Raw genomic sequence first — 17,793 nt, forward strand, 5'->3', positions numbered from 1 at the left:
TGTGCACTTAATTTAAAACAGTATTTTGGTATTTTAATGGCACATATTCAACACCCATAAGCCTCCCCATATTACATTCTCAATATATCATGCTTCCAAACCATCGGGTTTTAATTAATAAACTATTCCAAGATTACTTATTAATAAGGGTCCGTGTGTTTACAACTTGCCTATCTGTCTACAAGAAGTGCTAAGGTTATATCTTTGGTGCAAGAAAGGAGTATTTATGAACCAGGATGAGCAACTCAATAAACATCAGTGAAGGAAAGGCTATGGCAGTTTTTACATGGGTTGATCTGCACTGGATTCATCCAAGTGGAGGTGCTGTACATTAAAAATGCCAAGGTTTGTCTCCACTAGGATTTCACAGCAGTAGTGAACAGCACCTTCCCTGCAATGAAGAAGGTTTGCCACACTGCTTCATGCAATTGCTGCAAAGCTCAAAGCACCAGGGTATATCTTCAGCAGGTTTTCTTCCACACCTGCTCACATGTACCAAGGAGCATTCAGATTATGTAGCTACACACGTGCATTAGCTGTGATGTGCACCTCCAAAGCTGTAAAGCACAGGGGGCTCCTATACACGTGCAGGGGCCTGCTCCAATGCGCTGTAATTCCAAGGCGTTGGAGCAGACTCAATTAATCAAGTATGCTGGAGCTTGAAAATTAGTATGCTCCAACATCGCATGCATCAGCATCCCCATGCTGAAAAATGGCCGTGAGGCACTTTAAAGCTCATTCAATCAGCTTTAGTTCAAAGCACCCACCCCACCACCTTTTTTCAGCGCAGAGACCTGATACACATGACGCTCTGGGTACTTTTAATTAGCGTGGCTCTCAGAGCAGTGCTATTTCAAGCGCCCCCCAAATGCCACCCGTGCACGTATATAAATGCCCAGGGTGACAATATGAAACGCCATTGCAGGAAAAAAAAAAACAACTATGGAGATAACTGAGTGAAAACGAAAAATCCACGCAAATTAAGAATCAGAGTTTATTTCCTTTTAATTAAATCTTAACAACCTCCATTGCACAGATACAATTATAAGGACACCCATGATTTTAATGCATTAAATACTTTACCCACAATATTCAAATAATGCAGGACGTGCTGAAGGCCAGAGGTTCGGTACAACTACTGCAACTGCATTTTCATTGTGAAAAAACACAAGGTGTTTTAGTGTTTCCCTTTTATAGTGTTTTCATCTTATAGTTCCAAAATACTTGTAACAGCTTTTCCCCGCTCTTTATAAACTGGAAGGATCAAGAACTAGAAAACGTTTTAGTTTCTCACTGTCAAGAACACATTTAGTAAAAAAAGTTACAAAAAGATCAGGTTTTTATTAAATTAATACACTGGAATTCTTCTGCTACTGTAAAACTGGATTTTTTTGCTTTCTAGACTCTAATAATGGACTTTAAAACCAGATTAGGGCAAAATCGTGTCCTCAGTTATGCTGACATAAATTCAGAGCAATTCAAATGATATCAACAGAGACTTTCTGAATTTACACCAATGTAAATGAAACAGCATTTGGCCCTCACGAAATACACAGACGGATAACACTAAAAGCTTAAAAACAATATGAAGGTAACATCACAAAATTAGGCAGCAAAGTACCTCCAGAGGTGTGATGAGATGCTTCAAGACTGCACTGTACAAATAAGATGGGCATAGTGCATTAAGATCTGGACAATATGCACAGTATGCACAGAATGCTTTTGTGTTTTACGGTGGTGTTTCAAGAAAAAGCTAACATGCCTTTACCCTCAGATTCGGCAGCACAAAAACATCAAGTATTTTAAACAGCCACAAACCCCTTGCTGGCAGCTCTAATAAAGATGTTTAAAAGAAACCCCTAAATATAGTTAGAAGTCCAGTTAAAAAGTGGAAAGTTTTATGAAACAGAAGTATTCCATTAGCAATCATAAATATTTTGCTGTTGACGGTATTTGTTGGCTTGCTGATGCAAATCTAACTGGAAAAGATGCATTTGTCACAGGTATAAAAATCAAATGACAGGCAGGTTCTTCTTCCTGGTTGGAAGAGCCTCCTGTACATATGGCGTATTTAACCAGTGAGAGAGAAAGAGCTATGCCTTACCCAAGCCTTTCATAATGCACTTAACGAAATATTATTTTTCTTTTAACAGAACCACTGGTATTTAAATAGCTTCTTCTTTACATACAGTTTTCATATATACAATACACGTGGGACACAGAGAGATGAAAAGATCCACTGACTTCAGAATTTCTGAAGCTCGGGAATATTTTGATACAGGTCCAAGGTCTCCGGGTTGGAGAAAGCTCCCCGCTGCTCCACTTCCTTCCCTGCAATGATTTGCTTCACAGCCACTTCCACTTTCTTCCCATTTATTGTGTACTGTAACATTAAAAAAAGAAGAAAAGAAGGGCAACAACCAAGTTATGCTCTCCCTTTGGTTGCTTCCTGGATGGCTTAACACAATGATTCTCAACCAGGTGTCATAGTGTCAGGGGTGCCATGAGATTCTTTCAAAGTGTGCTACAGGTGCCACACAGTATTAGCGCTGTTAGGTGCGCCAACACCTACACGAGATTCACGAAATAAACCCAAAGATGTCAAACAGCAATCCAGAGCATCAAAAACATTCTGACCTGTCATCGTCTTTCTGGGGTCTTCTCAACAAAAGAATTGCTTTATTATTTTTCTGTAGTCAAAAAACCAAGTGAAAGTTAAAAGGGGGCATTTTCCAAGGGGTGCCTTTAGTCTAATGAGCTTGAGAGCCAGTGGCCTTATGAAAAAGCCACCACCAATGCTGGAAACAAGCCATAAAGACCGGCTCATCTCCTTGCCTCCACTGCTCTACCTGGTTTTTCAAATGGTTTGAATAGGTACAAAGAGTTCAACGAGCGGTTTCAGTAATCTGTTCAGGTTTTCAAGAGGCAATACTGGAAACACATACCAGGTTCCCTTTTTCATCAGGGGACATACAAGTGGGCCTAGCATATCTGAATTATTTTGAACCTTTTTTTATCAATTTAAAATTATACCCACGGTTTTCAGCTGCTTTAAGTCTTCTGGAGTTGGCCTGAAATTAATATCTCTGGGGAGCAGGGGAAAAGGGGGGCAAGGTGTGCAAACCTGCATCTTAATGCTCTACAAGGACACTCTCTTTATGATCGGCCAAAGGCCACTTCGTGGGAGTGCGGGGGTATTTTGTGCATTAAGGAACCAACTAGATAATTGAAAAAAATATATATATTTGCAGTTTTGGGGCTCACACACCCTTCCTCAGGCAAAGGAGAATAAAAACACTGTAACATTTCTCCCAGGTAGAAACAAAGCTTCATATTGCACAGGAGAACTGGAGGATGATATAAGTTTCTACCGGGGAGAAATTTTACAATCTTTGCATTCTCCTTTACCCGAGGAAGGGCATGTGAGCCTGAAAACTTGCAAATAAAAAAAGTTTGCTTTTTTTTTTTTTGCAACTATCTAGTTAGTCTAATAAAAAAATATCGCCTCTACCACAAGAGTTCTGACTGCTTTTGCCTTTAGGCCAACATAGCTACACCCTATATCCCTGAATGCATTAAAGAAATTATTGAACGACTCCTCTCAGATCACCACAAGCGGGACAACTACCATCCAGTCCGGACTACTCTTCCTCCCGAGTCTCAACACACCAAGACGGTTATGGCAAAGCAACTCTAAGCACTGTTGGCCCGAGACCGTCTCAGTCTTTGTCCACCGGCACCTGACAGAGAGACTGGTCTTGTCCTGTTCTCTGATCTCGTCCTCCTGTCTCATCAAAGGCCCCCCCATGACTGTTAGGTCTGTAAACTGCTTTTTATACTGTTGATCCCCAGGCATTAGCCCTTCTGAGTCTACTCCAAAAGGTGAAAGCAGGCCAAGTCAGAAATGACCTTCTGTGCCGTTGGGAATTTGTTCTTGATAAGAGGCACATTTCTCCCTGTTTACACTAATTGGCTCTCGTGTAGTTCCAATCCCCTAAACCAGCACTCTCCCTCCTCAGCAAGTGCCAGCCTATCTGAAGCACATTAATCTTCAAAGGGATGAGCTTCCAGGAGCTGCACTAGGGTACGGTGGATTCCAGGTCCGTGGCACTTCCAAGATCCAGGCTGGAAGTCTGCTCACGCAGAACCCCCCAATTAGCAAAGCAAAAACATTTACATTACTTCAGCATGTGCTTAAGTATTTTGTTGACACAGGGCTGCAGCACATGCCTTCCCCATTCTAAGTCCACAACGTGTCTTCAAGTTGTTTTTATAATTTCTAAATTATGGGTCAATCCAGACCTCAGACTTTAACACTGCTTGACTGCTGACAGCAGAGCAAATCTGTCGATTCCTGCCAGTATAAAATGGCATCAGAATCGGACCCTATATTTTCAGATGGGGGCGTTTATTTATCTAAACCTACTTCCAGAAATAGCAGAAAGTGGGGGAAGGGGAGGGAAAGATCCCTCCCCCAAGCAAGATCTTCAAAGAAAGCAAGGAGACGGCTTTGATCACTTTACTGCTGGCACATTTTACCTGAAACGTAATTAAAATTCATTCAATTGTAAATTCAGTCAAAGTGGGAACTAATTAATGATCTAAGCAGGCATTCCTAAGAGGCTAGCTGTCATAAACACCTCATTGCCATCAACTTCATTCTTTACATTCAGGTGATTTATGCGTTTTCATAAAAAGTTTAACATTATGTAGAAGCTGGAGTTTCAGCTGGGACTATCACTTAGGAAGTAAGTCTTGCAGCAGCAATTCGTTTCCACCCATTCAAATAAGCAAAATCAGAGCCCAGTCCTGTTCTCTTATGGCATCGTAAACTACAGTAATCCCATTGAACTCAGCAGAGAGCAGAATTAGGCTCTTGCCTACGCTATGAAGGCAGCTGAGGCTGCCAGTTCTCAGCATCTCTGGAAGTCAGGCCACCACTAGCTTGAAACCTGCATTTGGATGAAATGAGGCATCAATGTCTCAAGTTCAGTTCAGTCTTAAAGCACTGTCCCTGCAAGGGCACAGGCAATGACCTGCAGACAACTATACTTCCCTTTCTCACCAGGCCATGAGCGACCTGTTCACCCAACAAAGCCTGGCTGGGGACTGGTTTTTCCCACTGTTGATACTTGGTTTTTTTCAAGGGGCCACAGTTCTAGGACCAATTTAAAAGGAAGCTTTTCCTAATACACACCTTCATGCAAAACTAACTAAGGGATGTCTTTCAGATTTCCTGCTCTGCTCTGCCTGCAAATACACCCACTACATAGCACTTCACTTGCGTCTTATACCTCCAAGGTGAAACAGCAAAGAAAAAGAGCTACTTAGAAGCAGTAGGATAAAGATCTATAATGGAGACAGTAAAAGACTCAATTCTACAGAGTCCATCTGAAGGATGGGCCAAAAACACCTTGCAGAAAATGCATCTGATGTGAAAAGGGTTCTACATTTGAAACAAAGCATGTCTGTACCATTACGTGTGTCTCTCATAGACATGAGCTGAATTGTATGTGTATGTGATAAACTTGCCTCCTCAACTGCCTCCAGAACCAGAAGCATTGCAGATGCCCCTGCAGAGCACTTGGGGAGCAGACCAATTACCACCGCTGAGTGACAGTGCCAATTACCTGCCCCATGGCTCACGAACCCACCTCAACAGCAAATGCAATGTTACTTCCAGGTTTGGAGGTAGTTCACCTGGAACACCAAAGAGCTGGTGAGTTTACGGCTGGGCATGGCCTTGTTGAGGCTATTCCTACTACTATAACATGAATGGACCAAAAATTAAAATGCTCAGCTGATGCAAGAGAGATGCAGCCTCCACAGCGATTTCCAAACATGCTTGCTTTGTGAGCTCACTCTCAACTCCTGCACCGTTTGACCTGGAAGAACAGCTAAAGAAGTAAACGTAAGCTTCTGGGCATACTCCAAAGCCAAAAGTAAATTAGCTCATTAATATTTACTTAGAAAACACAGAAAATATCTTTTGTAAGAAAATAACCCTAACACCTAGCACAGAAGGGCATGTGTATATTTATAAACCAAGGATTGATTTTTATATATATATTATATATATAAAAATAAAATTGTTTTAAACACAAGCTTAGTTGAGAAGAAAGCAAAAAAACGAAAGACAAGATGTGAAGTTGCTAGGCAACATGGACAAACTATTTATAAAACTTGAGTACACTTTTTAGATGCTAAAATTTCCATGTGTGTGGGTTTGAAGAGCAATGACAACTGCTCCTTAATTATTATTCAAGGTGACAAAGAAAAAAAGTTCAGCAGCATTTTCATGACATACCGGAATGCCTTTGGTTTCTAGAATGAGGCTGGGAACATGTCTGGCAGAAAGCGCAATGCGTATCGCATCCCTAATCCTTTTCACCAGCTCCTGACTGAACACGTGATTCAAAGCCATCTTCAGGAAGAGGATCACCCTTTCCTCGCCATCTTTGTTGTACTGAGGGATGCAGAGGCTGTCTGAAACCTCTTCAAAAGCTTCCACTGCAAAAGATAGAAAAACTTCTCTTTATCATGTGCCTGTGTTCTCTGCCGGATCCATTTCTCGCTTCACATTAAAGGACCTATACCGAGGAAACAAACAGCGAGTGGACATTCACTGGGATTCTCAAAAGACAGAGAGAGAGCAGGCATCCAACTGCCATTGGCAACCCGTGGGATTTGCAGACCTAACTTCTGTAAGCTCCTCTGGAAACCCCAGCTGCTCACTGCTGCTTGGGGGAAAACCCTGATTTAAAGACCCAATAAATAACAACCAATCCCAAGCCAAAGTTAGGATCTCATTTGGATCAATAACCTTTTTGTTCAGTCTAAGCCACATACTTGCTGCCTCTTCACCTGAGGCAGTTCTATGCCTCCTATTCATATAGACCCTGAATACTTAACGATCTTTAAGATGCCTTTATCATCACAAACTCGGGTGTGAGCTAGGGGAAGAGCTACTATCCCCATTGTACAGACAGGGAAGTGAGGCAGACCATGGCTGAGTGACTTGGGTAAGATCACAGAGGAAATCTACAGTGGAGCAAGAGACTGAGCCCAGGTCTGCAAGCCTTCACATCACTGATCAGCCTCCCTCCCTCCTTGCAGGGCGAAGGTGTAGGTAAGGGTGAAACTGGGAACCCAACTGAGACTGTGTGGATTTAAGACGAAGAGGAGGGGTCTCTGCAGAACACAGCAGGGTCACAAACTGAGTAAGTATTCAACTTCACCCACTATGGGAATGTAGCAGTCTAGTCCCTACAAAGCCCTTGCCTATGAAGAGTCAGACCTCATTAATACTGGTGTAACCTAGATCAGAAACTGGCTTATACATAAACGAGACGAAGGAGCGACTGGTCTCATTCCACAGCTTCAGGAAAGGAGGAGCTATATGGAATATGGCTTCAGGCAACAGCCGTGAACTTCCTGAAGGTCCCACCAGCTCCCATAAGGGAGGCTGGCCCTCCAAATACTCCTCTGGACGAGACAAGCACCTCAATTCACTATGTCCACCACCTCTCCACCCTCCCTCACTACTGCTGGCTTCAGAGAGTTACCAGCGTTCCCTTCGTGCACAAATTCGTCATGGCAGTGAGGAAGGGCACTACTACACACTATTAACAATGGCTCAGTAAGAGCCACCGTGCATTGTCTAGAAGTTCTCCTTGAAAGAACAAGCCACAAATGTCAGGCACTCTCCTACAAAGCCAGGTAAAAATGGTTTGCTTGTAGACCTTGCTGTATAATTGCTTGTAGACCTTATTATACAAATGCAACATCTTATAAAGAGAACAGAGCTTATTTCAACTAGCCACCTCCGGTTCTGTACACACTTTTGTAAATCAAGCAATTTCACAGCCTACAAAGCAGAATTTTATTGTTAATGACAATATGCTCTTTAGTGCCTTTCATTTCAAAGAGTGCAAGTGTTTTATTAATTAATCCTCCCAGCAACCTTTTTAACGCTTATATTTCAGATTTAAGGCTATAAACAATGTCACGGTTGAAAAAGGTGAAAAGTTAATTTCATACCTATGTTATAGATTTCAGAACTTCCAAATCTCACTCCATTCGGATTTAATGTACCATCGCTGAAAATCACACACAAACAAACAAAGGAGCATTAAAATATAATTAGGGTTTGATGAAAAGAAAAGAACCGATGCAATTACATGGGTTTTTCAATATTCAGGGTGGCGAATTGTGCAGGAAGCTGTACAAGAAACAGGGTTACAAGAGATCTTTGTCTACAGAAGGCTCTTCATGCTTCCTCCACAGCCCAGCAGCTTACCTATGCACAGGCCTTTGCAAAGTAGTCAGCAACAGCCAGGCATGAAATTACTGCCAGGTGCTTTTGTGGTACTCCTTGGCACTGCTATTGCTTTTCATTCACTGCCCGCGTCCCGTCTGTATTAGTAGTGCTTCTCACTCCCCATAGATCACAGACACTGTGCGCCAAAGCCTCATAACTGAACCACGTCTGCTGGACAAGAGAGCTGGACACAACTCTAGATGGCTAACCCAGCTCTCTGTTTTCATGGCGCGTTGTAAACGGTAATACAGAAGCTTGCAATGCTCCTGATGCTCAACTTCTATAAAAGTGTTCAAAATGCACACTGCAGCTTACAATGAAGTACTTGGCATTTTACACATATAGCTTTAAAGTCCTTTACAAGGTCAGTCGGTACCATTATCACCACATTAACGATAAGTAACCTGAGGTATAAAAAGGTTAAGGTAGGACTTTTTCAAAAGCCTCTATTAACTGCGTCTCCCTGTTTGAGATGCATAGGATCTAATTTTCAGAGCCACCGGACATCCACAGCTGGCCATGAAGCCCCAGCCAAGGAAGCTTCCTATCTGTGGTTTCTCATTCTGGACTCTTGAAGACTGAGGGACTCTACTTCTGCAGGCAGGACAGAACTAGGCTAAGGTTACATAGCAAGTCAGTGGCAAAGCCAGGAAGAAAACTCGTATCTTCTGACCAGCGTTCCCTCTAAGCTGTGTGGCGTGAGCGGCCGTGCAGGTGCACTCATGCTGCACTGCCAGGCGTGCCTGCACGGCTGCACTGTTTAGAGGGAATGCTGCTTCTGACTCCTCACCCATTCATTCACTATCACTACATCCCCTAAAGCACTAGCTCCCCAATCAGGGGACCCATCCTCAAAAACTCAAGGGGCTACTGTCTTGTAATGGTGGCCAACTAGCTGTGCTCCCTTTGGTCTGATCTTGAGAGCAAATAGAAATGCTCCTGTTTTACAAGAACTCTGAAATGACGGGGAAAGGCAAGGCAGCAAGCAGAGTGGAGTCACCTGCTATATGTACATGTCCTCCTACAAGCCAGAAACCAGTAGGTCTCCTGATGATGGCAGCCTCCTTATGTACACTGACTCATGACTTTTACCAAAATATAATCATTTTTACCTGCGGCCCAGCATGACGATTCCGCCTGTCTTGGGATTTATTTTGCAGTAGTCACCATGGGCCCAGACACCTGCCGGTACAAGACAAAAAGGAAGACAGTCTCGTTTATCAGCCGTCCAGCTCTCTCTGGCTTTTCAAAAATTTACTTCCACTGATGAAACTAAGACCAGAGGATTTGAGGACCAGTGTTTGGAGGAACAGAGTTTAGAAGAAAGAGTTAAAATAAAGGTACTGCCCAGCTTGGTTAGAAGACAATTAAAGGGACACATGGCAGCCTAGAAATATTTGCAGTGGGTAGGACGCCAAAGATGGAGAAGACTTTTTGGATTCTCTAAGTGGGACCACATGTGTGAAGTCCCTTGTGCTCACTGGTTTGAGTAGTGGCTAGCCAAATCAGCCCTGGTCCTGATTCTGGTTACAAGTAGAAAGATCAAACACCATCAGGACAGACTCTGACAAGCCACAAAACATCCACCACAAGCAAACCCCAATCGGATGTCACCTCTCCCCGACCCCTTCAGAGCGTGATGGGAAGAGGGTCTGATTTCAGGCACACTCAAAGTCACCTCCTCACTCAACACCCCCACAAGGCAGATGTCTGATGACTTTGGAGCTGAAGGCCTCACTGAGCACTTGATGAGAGATCTTTGGCAAAGAGATGAAAAAATGCTTTGAACAGCATGCTCTGGAGAGGCTGCAGCTGCACAGGTAATACACACACTTGGGCGTGTTACCTGGCTGCTCCTCTCCACCACCGCACTATGTAATTCTGGCAGAGAAGAAGTTCTCTCTTCTGGGCTTGCATGGCAGGCCCCAACCAAGTGAATCCACAGAGGATTTCCCATGTGCCCAATGGAGCTCCTCCAGACTTGCATTAGTGCAGAATCAGGATCAGCCTGTCCCCGTCTGTGCCAAACTGCATTTGTGGTGTCAGTCTGGAGAAACTCCTCTGAAGTTAGGGGCTAAGAAAAGAAACATGACCCAATTTTATTCTAATTTTGCCTAAAGAAAACAACCCCAGCCACACGCTTACAGGCATTCAAATTCCTCAGTTGACACATTTTATGCCAAGTATCAGCCTAGAAAACATTTATATAGAAGAATAGGGGCAAGGGGAAATCATAGCCAGGTTTTTAATAGAGCCTCTGAATCACAGTGGTTTCAGTGCTGACTCCTGTCACATGCAGCCATTCTTCCTTTCAGAGTTATGGTTGTTAAGCTTATACTCACCCGTCTGAGCTTTAACATGAATTCAATGACCCCTTTGTTCTTAAAGATCCCCTCCGGCTTCTTATGCCCAGTTAAAAACACTGCACATTAAACTGCTAAAGCACCAGGAATAGCAATATGGTGATCCAAAGCTTAATCTATTATGAGCAGACAGTTTGCAAACAAAGATGTCATGTCTGCGTGTTGCAAACTACTGACACTGTGACAGAGAGCGGTGTATTTTCTGCATACTCTTTGGTATTGCTACGAGGCAGAAATGGAATTGCAAAAAAGATTGTATTTTGATTTCCAAGTCAGGAAAAGCTTCCTGCATGGAAAAACGAATACTTTTTTTTAGTGCATCAAGGCTCTATTTGGAGCCTTATTTCATCAGCTATTATAACGAGCAATAGATTAGGGAAAGAGAGATTTATAGATAGAATTACAAGTGCATGGGATCTTGCCACATGATTTCATGTCAAAATCAATTCTCTTCCCACCCAAGCAAAGAAACTACCCACTTGGTATAAATGTGGGACAGGAGGATTGCTGAGATTCTGAATGCCAAGCAAGAGTTTGCCATTTTTTTCTGACAGTGGAGGCAGAGTATACGGAATGGGACATTAAAAAAGTACCACTCAAAAAAACCCAAACAAAACAGCAAGGACGTCAAGCCTTTTTAATCAGATCACAGTCTCCTGATGCAGCACGTAGCATCTCACTTAACCACTCTCTTCCTAGTAAACCTCCTAGTACAGCTTGGTGATGCAGCATCTTGCAAGCAGATCCCCATCCCTCTCTGAGAAAAAAAGGATGTGTGAGGCTTTGCTCCCCCAAGTCTTTGTCTGCTGGGCAGCAGTGCGTACTGAGTTGCTGCACTCCAGTGCTAGCAGGAGCAGAAGGAAAGGATGGGCTGAGCCCCTGATGATGACCACAAATAAGTCTCTAGCCCAGAGCACACCAGCTCCTTCACTCCTATCAACATAGAGAAGTGTGAGAGTGGGGATGTGCATATCCAACAAGACACCAGGTTAAACCCAGTCCCCATGCTAATGGGGAACCAGGCCAGCACTTATCTCTTGAGACTCACTCCTTCTGCTAGGTAGGAACTGTCTGGCATCAGTGCAGTGACACTTTCATTAATGCAGGACTGCTCCCCAACCCATTCATCACTCCCTGCCTTGCTTCCATGCCGAGTACTCCACACCTGTGCAGTGCAGGACCATTGGCTGCTATGGCCATAGCTGCCTATTGACAATAAAGCAGCAACAGCAGAAGAGCTGGAGCTTTCCAGGGATTTTAATTACACCAACCTGGACTGCAGTTCAAACCTGTGCATCACGGAACAAGGAGCAGAAGATTTATCAAACACTCCTTACAATTCTCATCCTAGCAAATCCAGACACACAGCTACCGCTAGCTGTTCAGCAGTGGGAAAGAGCACGTTTGTGAATTTCCAGGTTTGTAAATGACCCACCACTTCTACAACCAGTTCAAATAATGCCAGTGTTTTCCACGACTAACCTGGGAATTTTGAAAAATAAGCTTTCCTGTATTTGTTTCCATTCTCATCATTCCAGAAGTGGGTGGGTTGACAAGGAATAGGCTTGGTGCAAACCAGCTCGCCACTTTCTCCCCATACTGGTTTCCCTGTTTACAAATCAAATCAAGAGATATGTTTAGTATCTCTCTTCTGTGAACCACAGAACATCAAAGCAAAGAAAAGAACATTATTCTTTATAAATAAAAATCCAGCTGCATTGGAACTTGTCTAGAAACTTGGCTAGATATCACTGCTGGTTCAGAAAGCCACGCAACAGGTCACATTCATCCTAACTTTGGCTTCATTAACTTCGGCAGAGTTGCAACACACATGAATTTAGCCCAGTGTCTAAAATAGAGTTTAACTACTAAACATAAATAGCAATGGAAGGGTTTGGAGGTTAGCAAAAAAACCCGCAAACGAACCACTTTCCCAAAGTGAGAGAGACAAGGAAGGTCAGTAGTGACAGAGTTTTTACCCACAAACTCTCTTCACTTAAGACTCCCTACTCCAGCAATTGTTGGACAAGTTTCCACATTGCAAAATCCACAGTCATTACTGGGCACCACTGTGGAATTAGACTGAAATCCCCAACATGTTTCAAGCTGGCTTTGTAATAGCCAATAGATGTTTGCAACTTGTGGCCATTCCAGGTACAGGCAGGATTAAAGCTGAAGTAGCAATGAAGACACAGTACCAGTTACCAGTCTCGTAAAGCACCAGCCAAATTCCCACAGCTGTTACCTTTCAGTTCTTACTGAGTTTCCTGGATCAGTTACCTTCATCATTCCAGGCTTCCACTGCCATGCCAAGGTTTCTAGCCTGAATCTCTCCTTTGTAAACTGGAATTGCAACATTCTGGCCCATGAAACAGGAAACTATATCTGTTCCACCTGCAGCAAAGGAAAGACGCTTAGAATGCATGAACATGTAAAGTGCTTGCTTTCAAAGGTTCAAATAAAGTCCACGCATGAACTGGGAGGGAGGGTAGGAGATCAGCATGTAATACCGAATTTGCTCTGTTCATGCTAAGTAATAAAATCTAGAACACACTAGATCATTTACAGAGTGATGTGTCAGGAGTCTTAATTAACTGCCCCACAGTAAATGAAACAGAAACCAGGTGACATCTCCTCAAGAAGCAGTTTCTGCTGAAATCAGCTGTTTACAGAATAGTGTGTACTGTAAGTTAATAGACTCTTTGCCTTCTCTTGCCCTGCTGCCCCTAGGGACATCCCCTACAAACACATGACCCTGCTCCCTTACATCAGAATCATGCCACCTCCAAGTTATTATGCACACCGGCTTCATAATACTAATATAAAGGCATGCTGAATTATGCAAGAAAACCCTGCAAAAGCCACAGCTAGTTGTGGGTTTACCAAAACCAAGGCTGAGCACTCCAAGGCTCAGTTTTCCTCTCCTGAAAGTAAGCAAGAAATGCACAAGCTGCAGAAGGGATTAGCAAATGGAATAGGTTTGCAGAGTAAAGCATCACCTGAAATGGATCCCAGGAGCACACTGCTCTTTATGTGCTTGTAGACATACTCGTAGCTTTGAGATTTCAGTGGCGATCCTGTAGATAGTATAGTGTGGAGTGTTTGAAGATTATGGGTTTCACCTTAAAAAAAGAAAACCAAAATAAATAAATAAAAATGACAAGGTTTTTAAATCATATCGCCTTATCTATTCACCACTTAGATTCAAGAAATCACAAACAGAACAGTCAATTTGCTGTACGCAGACAGGATACAGAACCAGAAGAAAAAATAAAAATCAATAGGCATTTGAAGCTTACATGGTTTTAAATTTTTCTCTTCTAGAACAGCCAGCCACTTGGCGCCTGTTCCAAGGATGGTGATCCTAGAGGGAAAAAGAAAAAGAGAGGAGAATTTTTCAGCTACTTTGCCTATTTAAATACCATCCTCTGAGGTGCTGAAGACCTGCAATTCCCAGAAATGCAAGCAGAAGTTGTAAGCACATTGCATCATCTGCACATTGATCAGCCAGGAAATGTAGCCACTTCCAGCTTTGAAATTCCAGGCACGCTTTTTAGGGGGGAATGAAAAGCAGTCAGGTCACTGGAGACATTTTTATAGCCTTGAAACTTTTACTTCCAGTTTTAAATATCATAAGCTAAGCCTTCCCAGGTAGCAAAGAATATTCACTTACAAATCCAGGAATGCATAAACTGCAGAGCACTCCAAATCCATTAGGGACACTAACAACATTTAATTCATTAATTGACGATAATTGTCACTGCTCTGTTTAGCAGAAAGCTAATGCCTTAATATAGGGTACACATCAGATACGACTTGGCCTGGATACCTGGTCAGGCGAACACTAAGGAACCGTTCTAGAGGGGGATACGTTGATCAAGAGTATTCTGAAGAGATGAAAGTTTCCTCTTCCATAAGGAGGAACTTCTGGTTCAGCTCCTTTTGGCTTCTCAAAAACCCCCCAAAAACCAGGTGGTTTGATACCACACCAGGTGCTGAAAGAGTTAAGGTCAGGACATCATCTTCAGCATCCAAAAATCTGAGCAAGTCATTCCTTCAACCAGCTGCAAATCACCGATCTTTGTGACAAGGCAATCACCCTACAGCAATTACTAGTCCCATGAAGCAATGTATTCACACCAACACAGAAGGCAGGGAGCGAAATAAATATTTCAATTAATGCAATAAATAAAGAAAATGGATAGCTAGAGAATGTTGTCTGTCTTGCACATTTGACAAAGCATCACATGCATTAGGAACAGAACTTTTTTCATTTTGGAACCCAGCAGAACAGCGGGCAAAATGCCTCGGGTATTAGCAACAGCCTGAGCGTTAAATAATTGAATTGTTACAAGCAGCTCAGAGCTAAAATGGATGGCTGCCTCCTACAAGGGCCCAAACACCTGCACTGATAGGAAAATGCACATGGGGAGAAATCTGTTTGGTCCTTTGAGCATAGTGACTGCAGCAATGATTAGCCGCACTCTGGCAGGAAACGACTTTGCCCCTTCCATATCACACAAACATCAGCCATTACTGGACCTCAATTCAGCCTTGCCCAACCTCATACAATCCTATAATGCCCTGGTATTGAGGCAGAGAGGGCTGGCGGGACCTACACAGTGTCACAGCCCAATCCAAAATCTCTGCTGGAAACACAACTCACGACTCCTGGCTCCATCCTCCTCCCCAAACCAGCAACTATGCAATACAACCATGAACGCTCTCAAAAACAACGTCGGTGAGAAAAGAAATCCTTTGGAAAAAGAACTGTGCTTGTTTTTTAGTTTGAAAAAAAGTTAAATTATCCACAGTAATCAATGAGGCCTAATACCTACATTTATCTACATTAGTTATAATATCACTGAGGCTGAAACAGAATTTCCAGAGCTTTATTTGCCTACTGTTTTAATATATGAGTTCTGAAGTGCCATTAATCTAACCGGGAAACAACAGAATTTTAAATGACTGCATATAACTCATTTTCAATGCTCTTAGCAAGAGGAGAAGGAGAGTGGGGGGGAAGTGTTCTCACACATCACCCGAAACTTAAGTGAACCTCCCTGCCACCTTAGCACCTTCTACTGCCAGAGCGTCAATCAGATCTATACATTAACCTTCTTCACCAAATCATATTCCCACATCAGGAATGTCCAAGTGGTTTCTGCCGCCTCGTATAATAGCAATAAACTCACTTAAGGAAATCCCGAGAAGTACTAACTTTATTGTTATTTATATACAATGCTTTATAGAATTAGGAGTGTAAAGGAAAGCATGTGACAATTAGCATAGGCAATAAAAGATACCTTCAATGGGCATGTGTACACGTACAGGTTTCCCTCGCTTTATGCTATACATGCGTTCCTAGAAAATGGGGTATAACGTGAATTTGCATAAAGGGAACCCACTTTACAATGTAACAAATAGGGATACCTTCCAAGACCCCGACTGTACTGACCCCCAGACCCATTTCTACCACTTTTACAAGACAATTTTGTTACTCACACAAGCACAGGGTGGTGGTGAATGTTTAGTTGGTGTGAAGAGAGGATGGGGAAGGCTTCATTGATGGACATGGGAGAGGGGTAGGAGATAAGCTAGCGAGACGCTTAGAAGCCGTATGGGGATGGCAACTAGAGAAACACGCATCGCAGACAGTAAGCGAGGAGCACAGTCACGCAAGAGACTATATTTTGGTGCACATCACTCCCACAATACACCGCAACTGACTGCGGGCTTCCACCACCGGAATCACATAAGAGTGAATTTACCACACATAGAACGAATTTTTGGTATAAAAAGGGTCATCACTCAAGAGCAAATTTGCACATACACAACCTGCACAGAGCGAGGGAAACCTGTACATTTGTCTGCTCCAAAGCTTTGGAGATCCAGTGCATTGGAGCAGACTAAATTAACCGAGTCTGCTCTGCATGCAAGCTGATGCGCCCAGTGCTGCATCACATGCATTTGTATAAACGGCAAAATGCATGTCAGCACCGAGAAAATGGCAGCGGTGCACTTTTGAACTAAAACACCTTCGATGTGTTTTAGTTCAAAAGCATGCCACTGCCATTTTCTCAGCACTGATGCGCATTTCGCCATTTGTACAAATGCATGTGCCACGGCACCAGGTGCTTTTAAAAGTGCCCAGTAGTGCAGCACAAACATGTGTACAAATGCCCAATATTACTCGCATTAAAACTGATAGAGAGGAACCACTGATGAGCTGCCAACACCACCAAGACACTCCAAGGTGGAGGAGGCAGCAGCTGCTGAAATGATGGTAGGATATCAGGGGCGGCAGGCAGAGGTCAGTGTTTCAGCAATACAGAACAAACTCTTTTCGGAGGGGGAGTTTTCTCCCTCTGCAGATACACGCCTGAAGGGCACCTCCAAGGCTGCCGTTTCTTAAGCAGTGACAACCTGTTGGCACAGATATTCCAGTGCATGAAACAACTGTCAGACACAGAGACCATCTCCTGGGACAAGAGCGCTAAGTTAGCCCAGGGACATAAACTGGTTGTTCAACAGCAGCTCAATGCAGTCATCTCAGCTATTTTTAGCCGTGTGCAGTATTTCACTTGCCTCTTGTCCTTCAAGCCATTTCTTATCATGTAGCAGGACTAGTCAGTGCTTCCCTTTCCTTTTTGTCTTTATTGTTTTGGGGTTTTTTAAATTGATGTTTCCTCTTTTAGAAACCTGGAGATTAGCGTTTTCTTTCTATCTGTATTTAATGCTAATTAAACCACCACTTAATCCCTTGGTAGAGGCTAAATATAGTCCAACTGAGCAGAATCTTTGCCAGGCAAGTCCCAATCAAGAAATTATTATAGTTATTGACTACCACTAGGGCAACCAATTAACTGGGGGATACTGTAGTAAACATGCCATCTCTGTTATGTAGAGCATATTGTGCCTTCATCAAAGCAGCAAGATAATCCAAACATGCTGCAGCTTTTTTGTAGATGAGAATATAACATAAGAAAGATATTCAGTAACAGACTGCATTAGAAGAACGGTAGGACACAGATGGCTAACACTAGATTGCAAAAAAAACTAAGACCTGCATCCACACTAGAGTGGCTTTCCCTTGCTTTCGGCATACGT

General features: G+C 43.0%; 1 protein-coding gene across 2 annotated transcripts in view; it reads right to left on the reverse strand.

Annotated features, from left to right (window-relative positions):
• Nucleotides 1-987: 987 nt before the first annotated feature.
• Nucleotides 988-17,793, reverse strand: part of AACS (acetoacetyl-CoA synthetase) — a 65,724-nt gene continuing 48,918 nt past the window's right edge. The window contains exons 10-17 of one of the 2 annotated variants that reach the window (XM_090062755.1): nt 13,983-14,047; nt 13,683-13,805; nt 12,964-13,077; nt 12,166-12,291; nt 9,433-9,502; nt 8,041-8,099; nt 6,308-6,510; nt 988-2,383 (exon numbers count right to left, since the gene is read on the reverse strand). In XM_090062755.1, coding sequence (XP_089918881.1) covers nt 2,246-2,383; nt 6,308-6,510; nt 8,041-8,099; nt 9,433-9,502; nt 12,166-12,291; nt 12,964-13,077; nt 13,683-13,805; nt 13,983-14,047 — 898 coding nt within the window. In that variant the 3' untranslated portion in view covers nt 988-2,245. The remainder of the gene's footprint in view (nt 2,384-6,307; nt 6,511-8,040; nt 8,100-9,432; nt 9,503-12,165; nt 12,292-12,963; nt 13,078-13,682; nt 13,806-13,982; nt 14,048-17,793) is intronic. The other variant, XM_090062754.1, reaches the window with a different exon arrangement.

This window comes from Crocodylus siamensis, chromosome 9 (assembly GCF_052110815.1).
Source record: "Crocodylus siamensis isolate JL-2025a chromosome 9, ASM5211081v1, whole genome shotgun sequence".
Taxonomy (NCBI): Eukaryota; Metazoa; Chordata; order Crocodylia; family Crocodylidae; genus Crocodylus; species Crocodylus siamensis.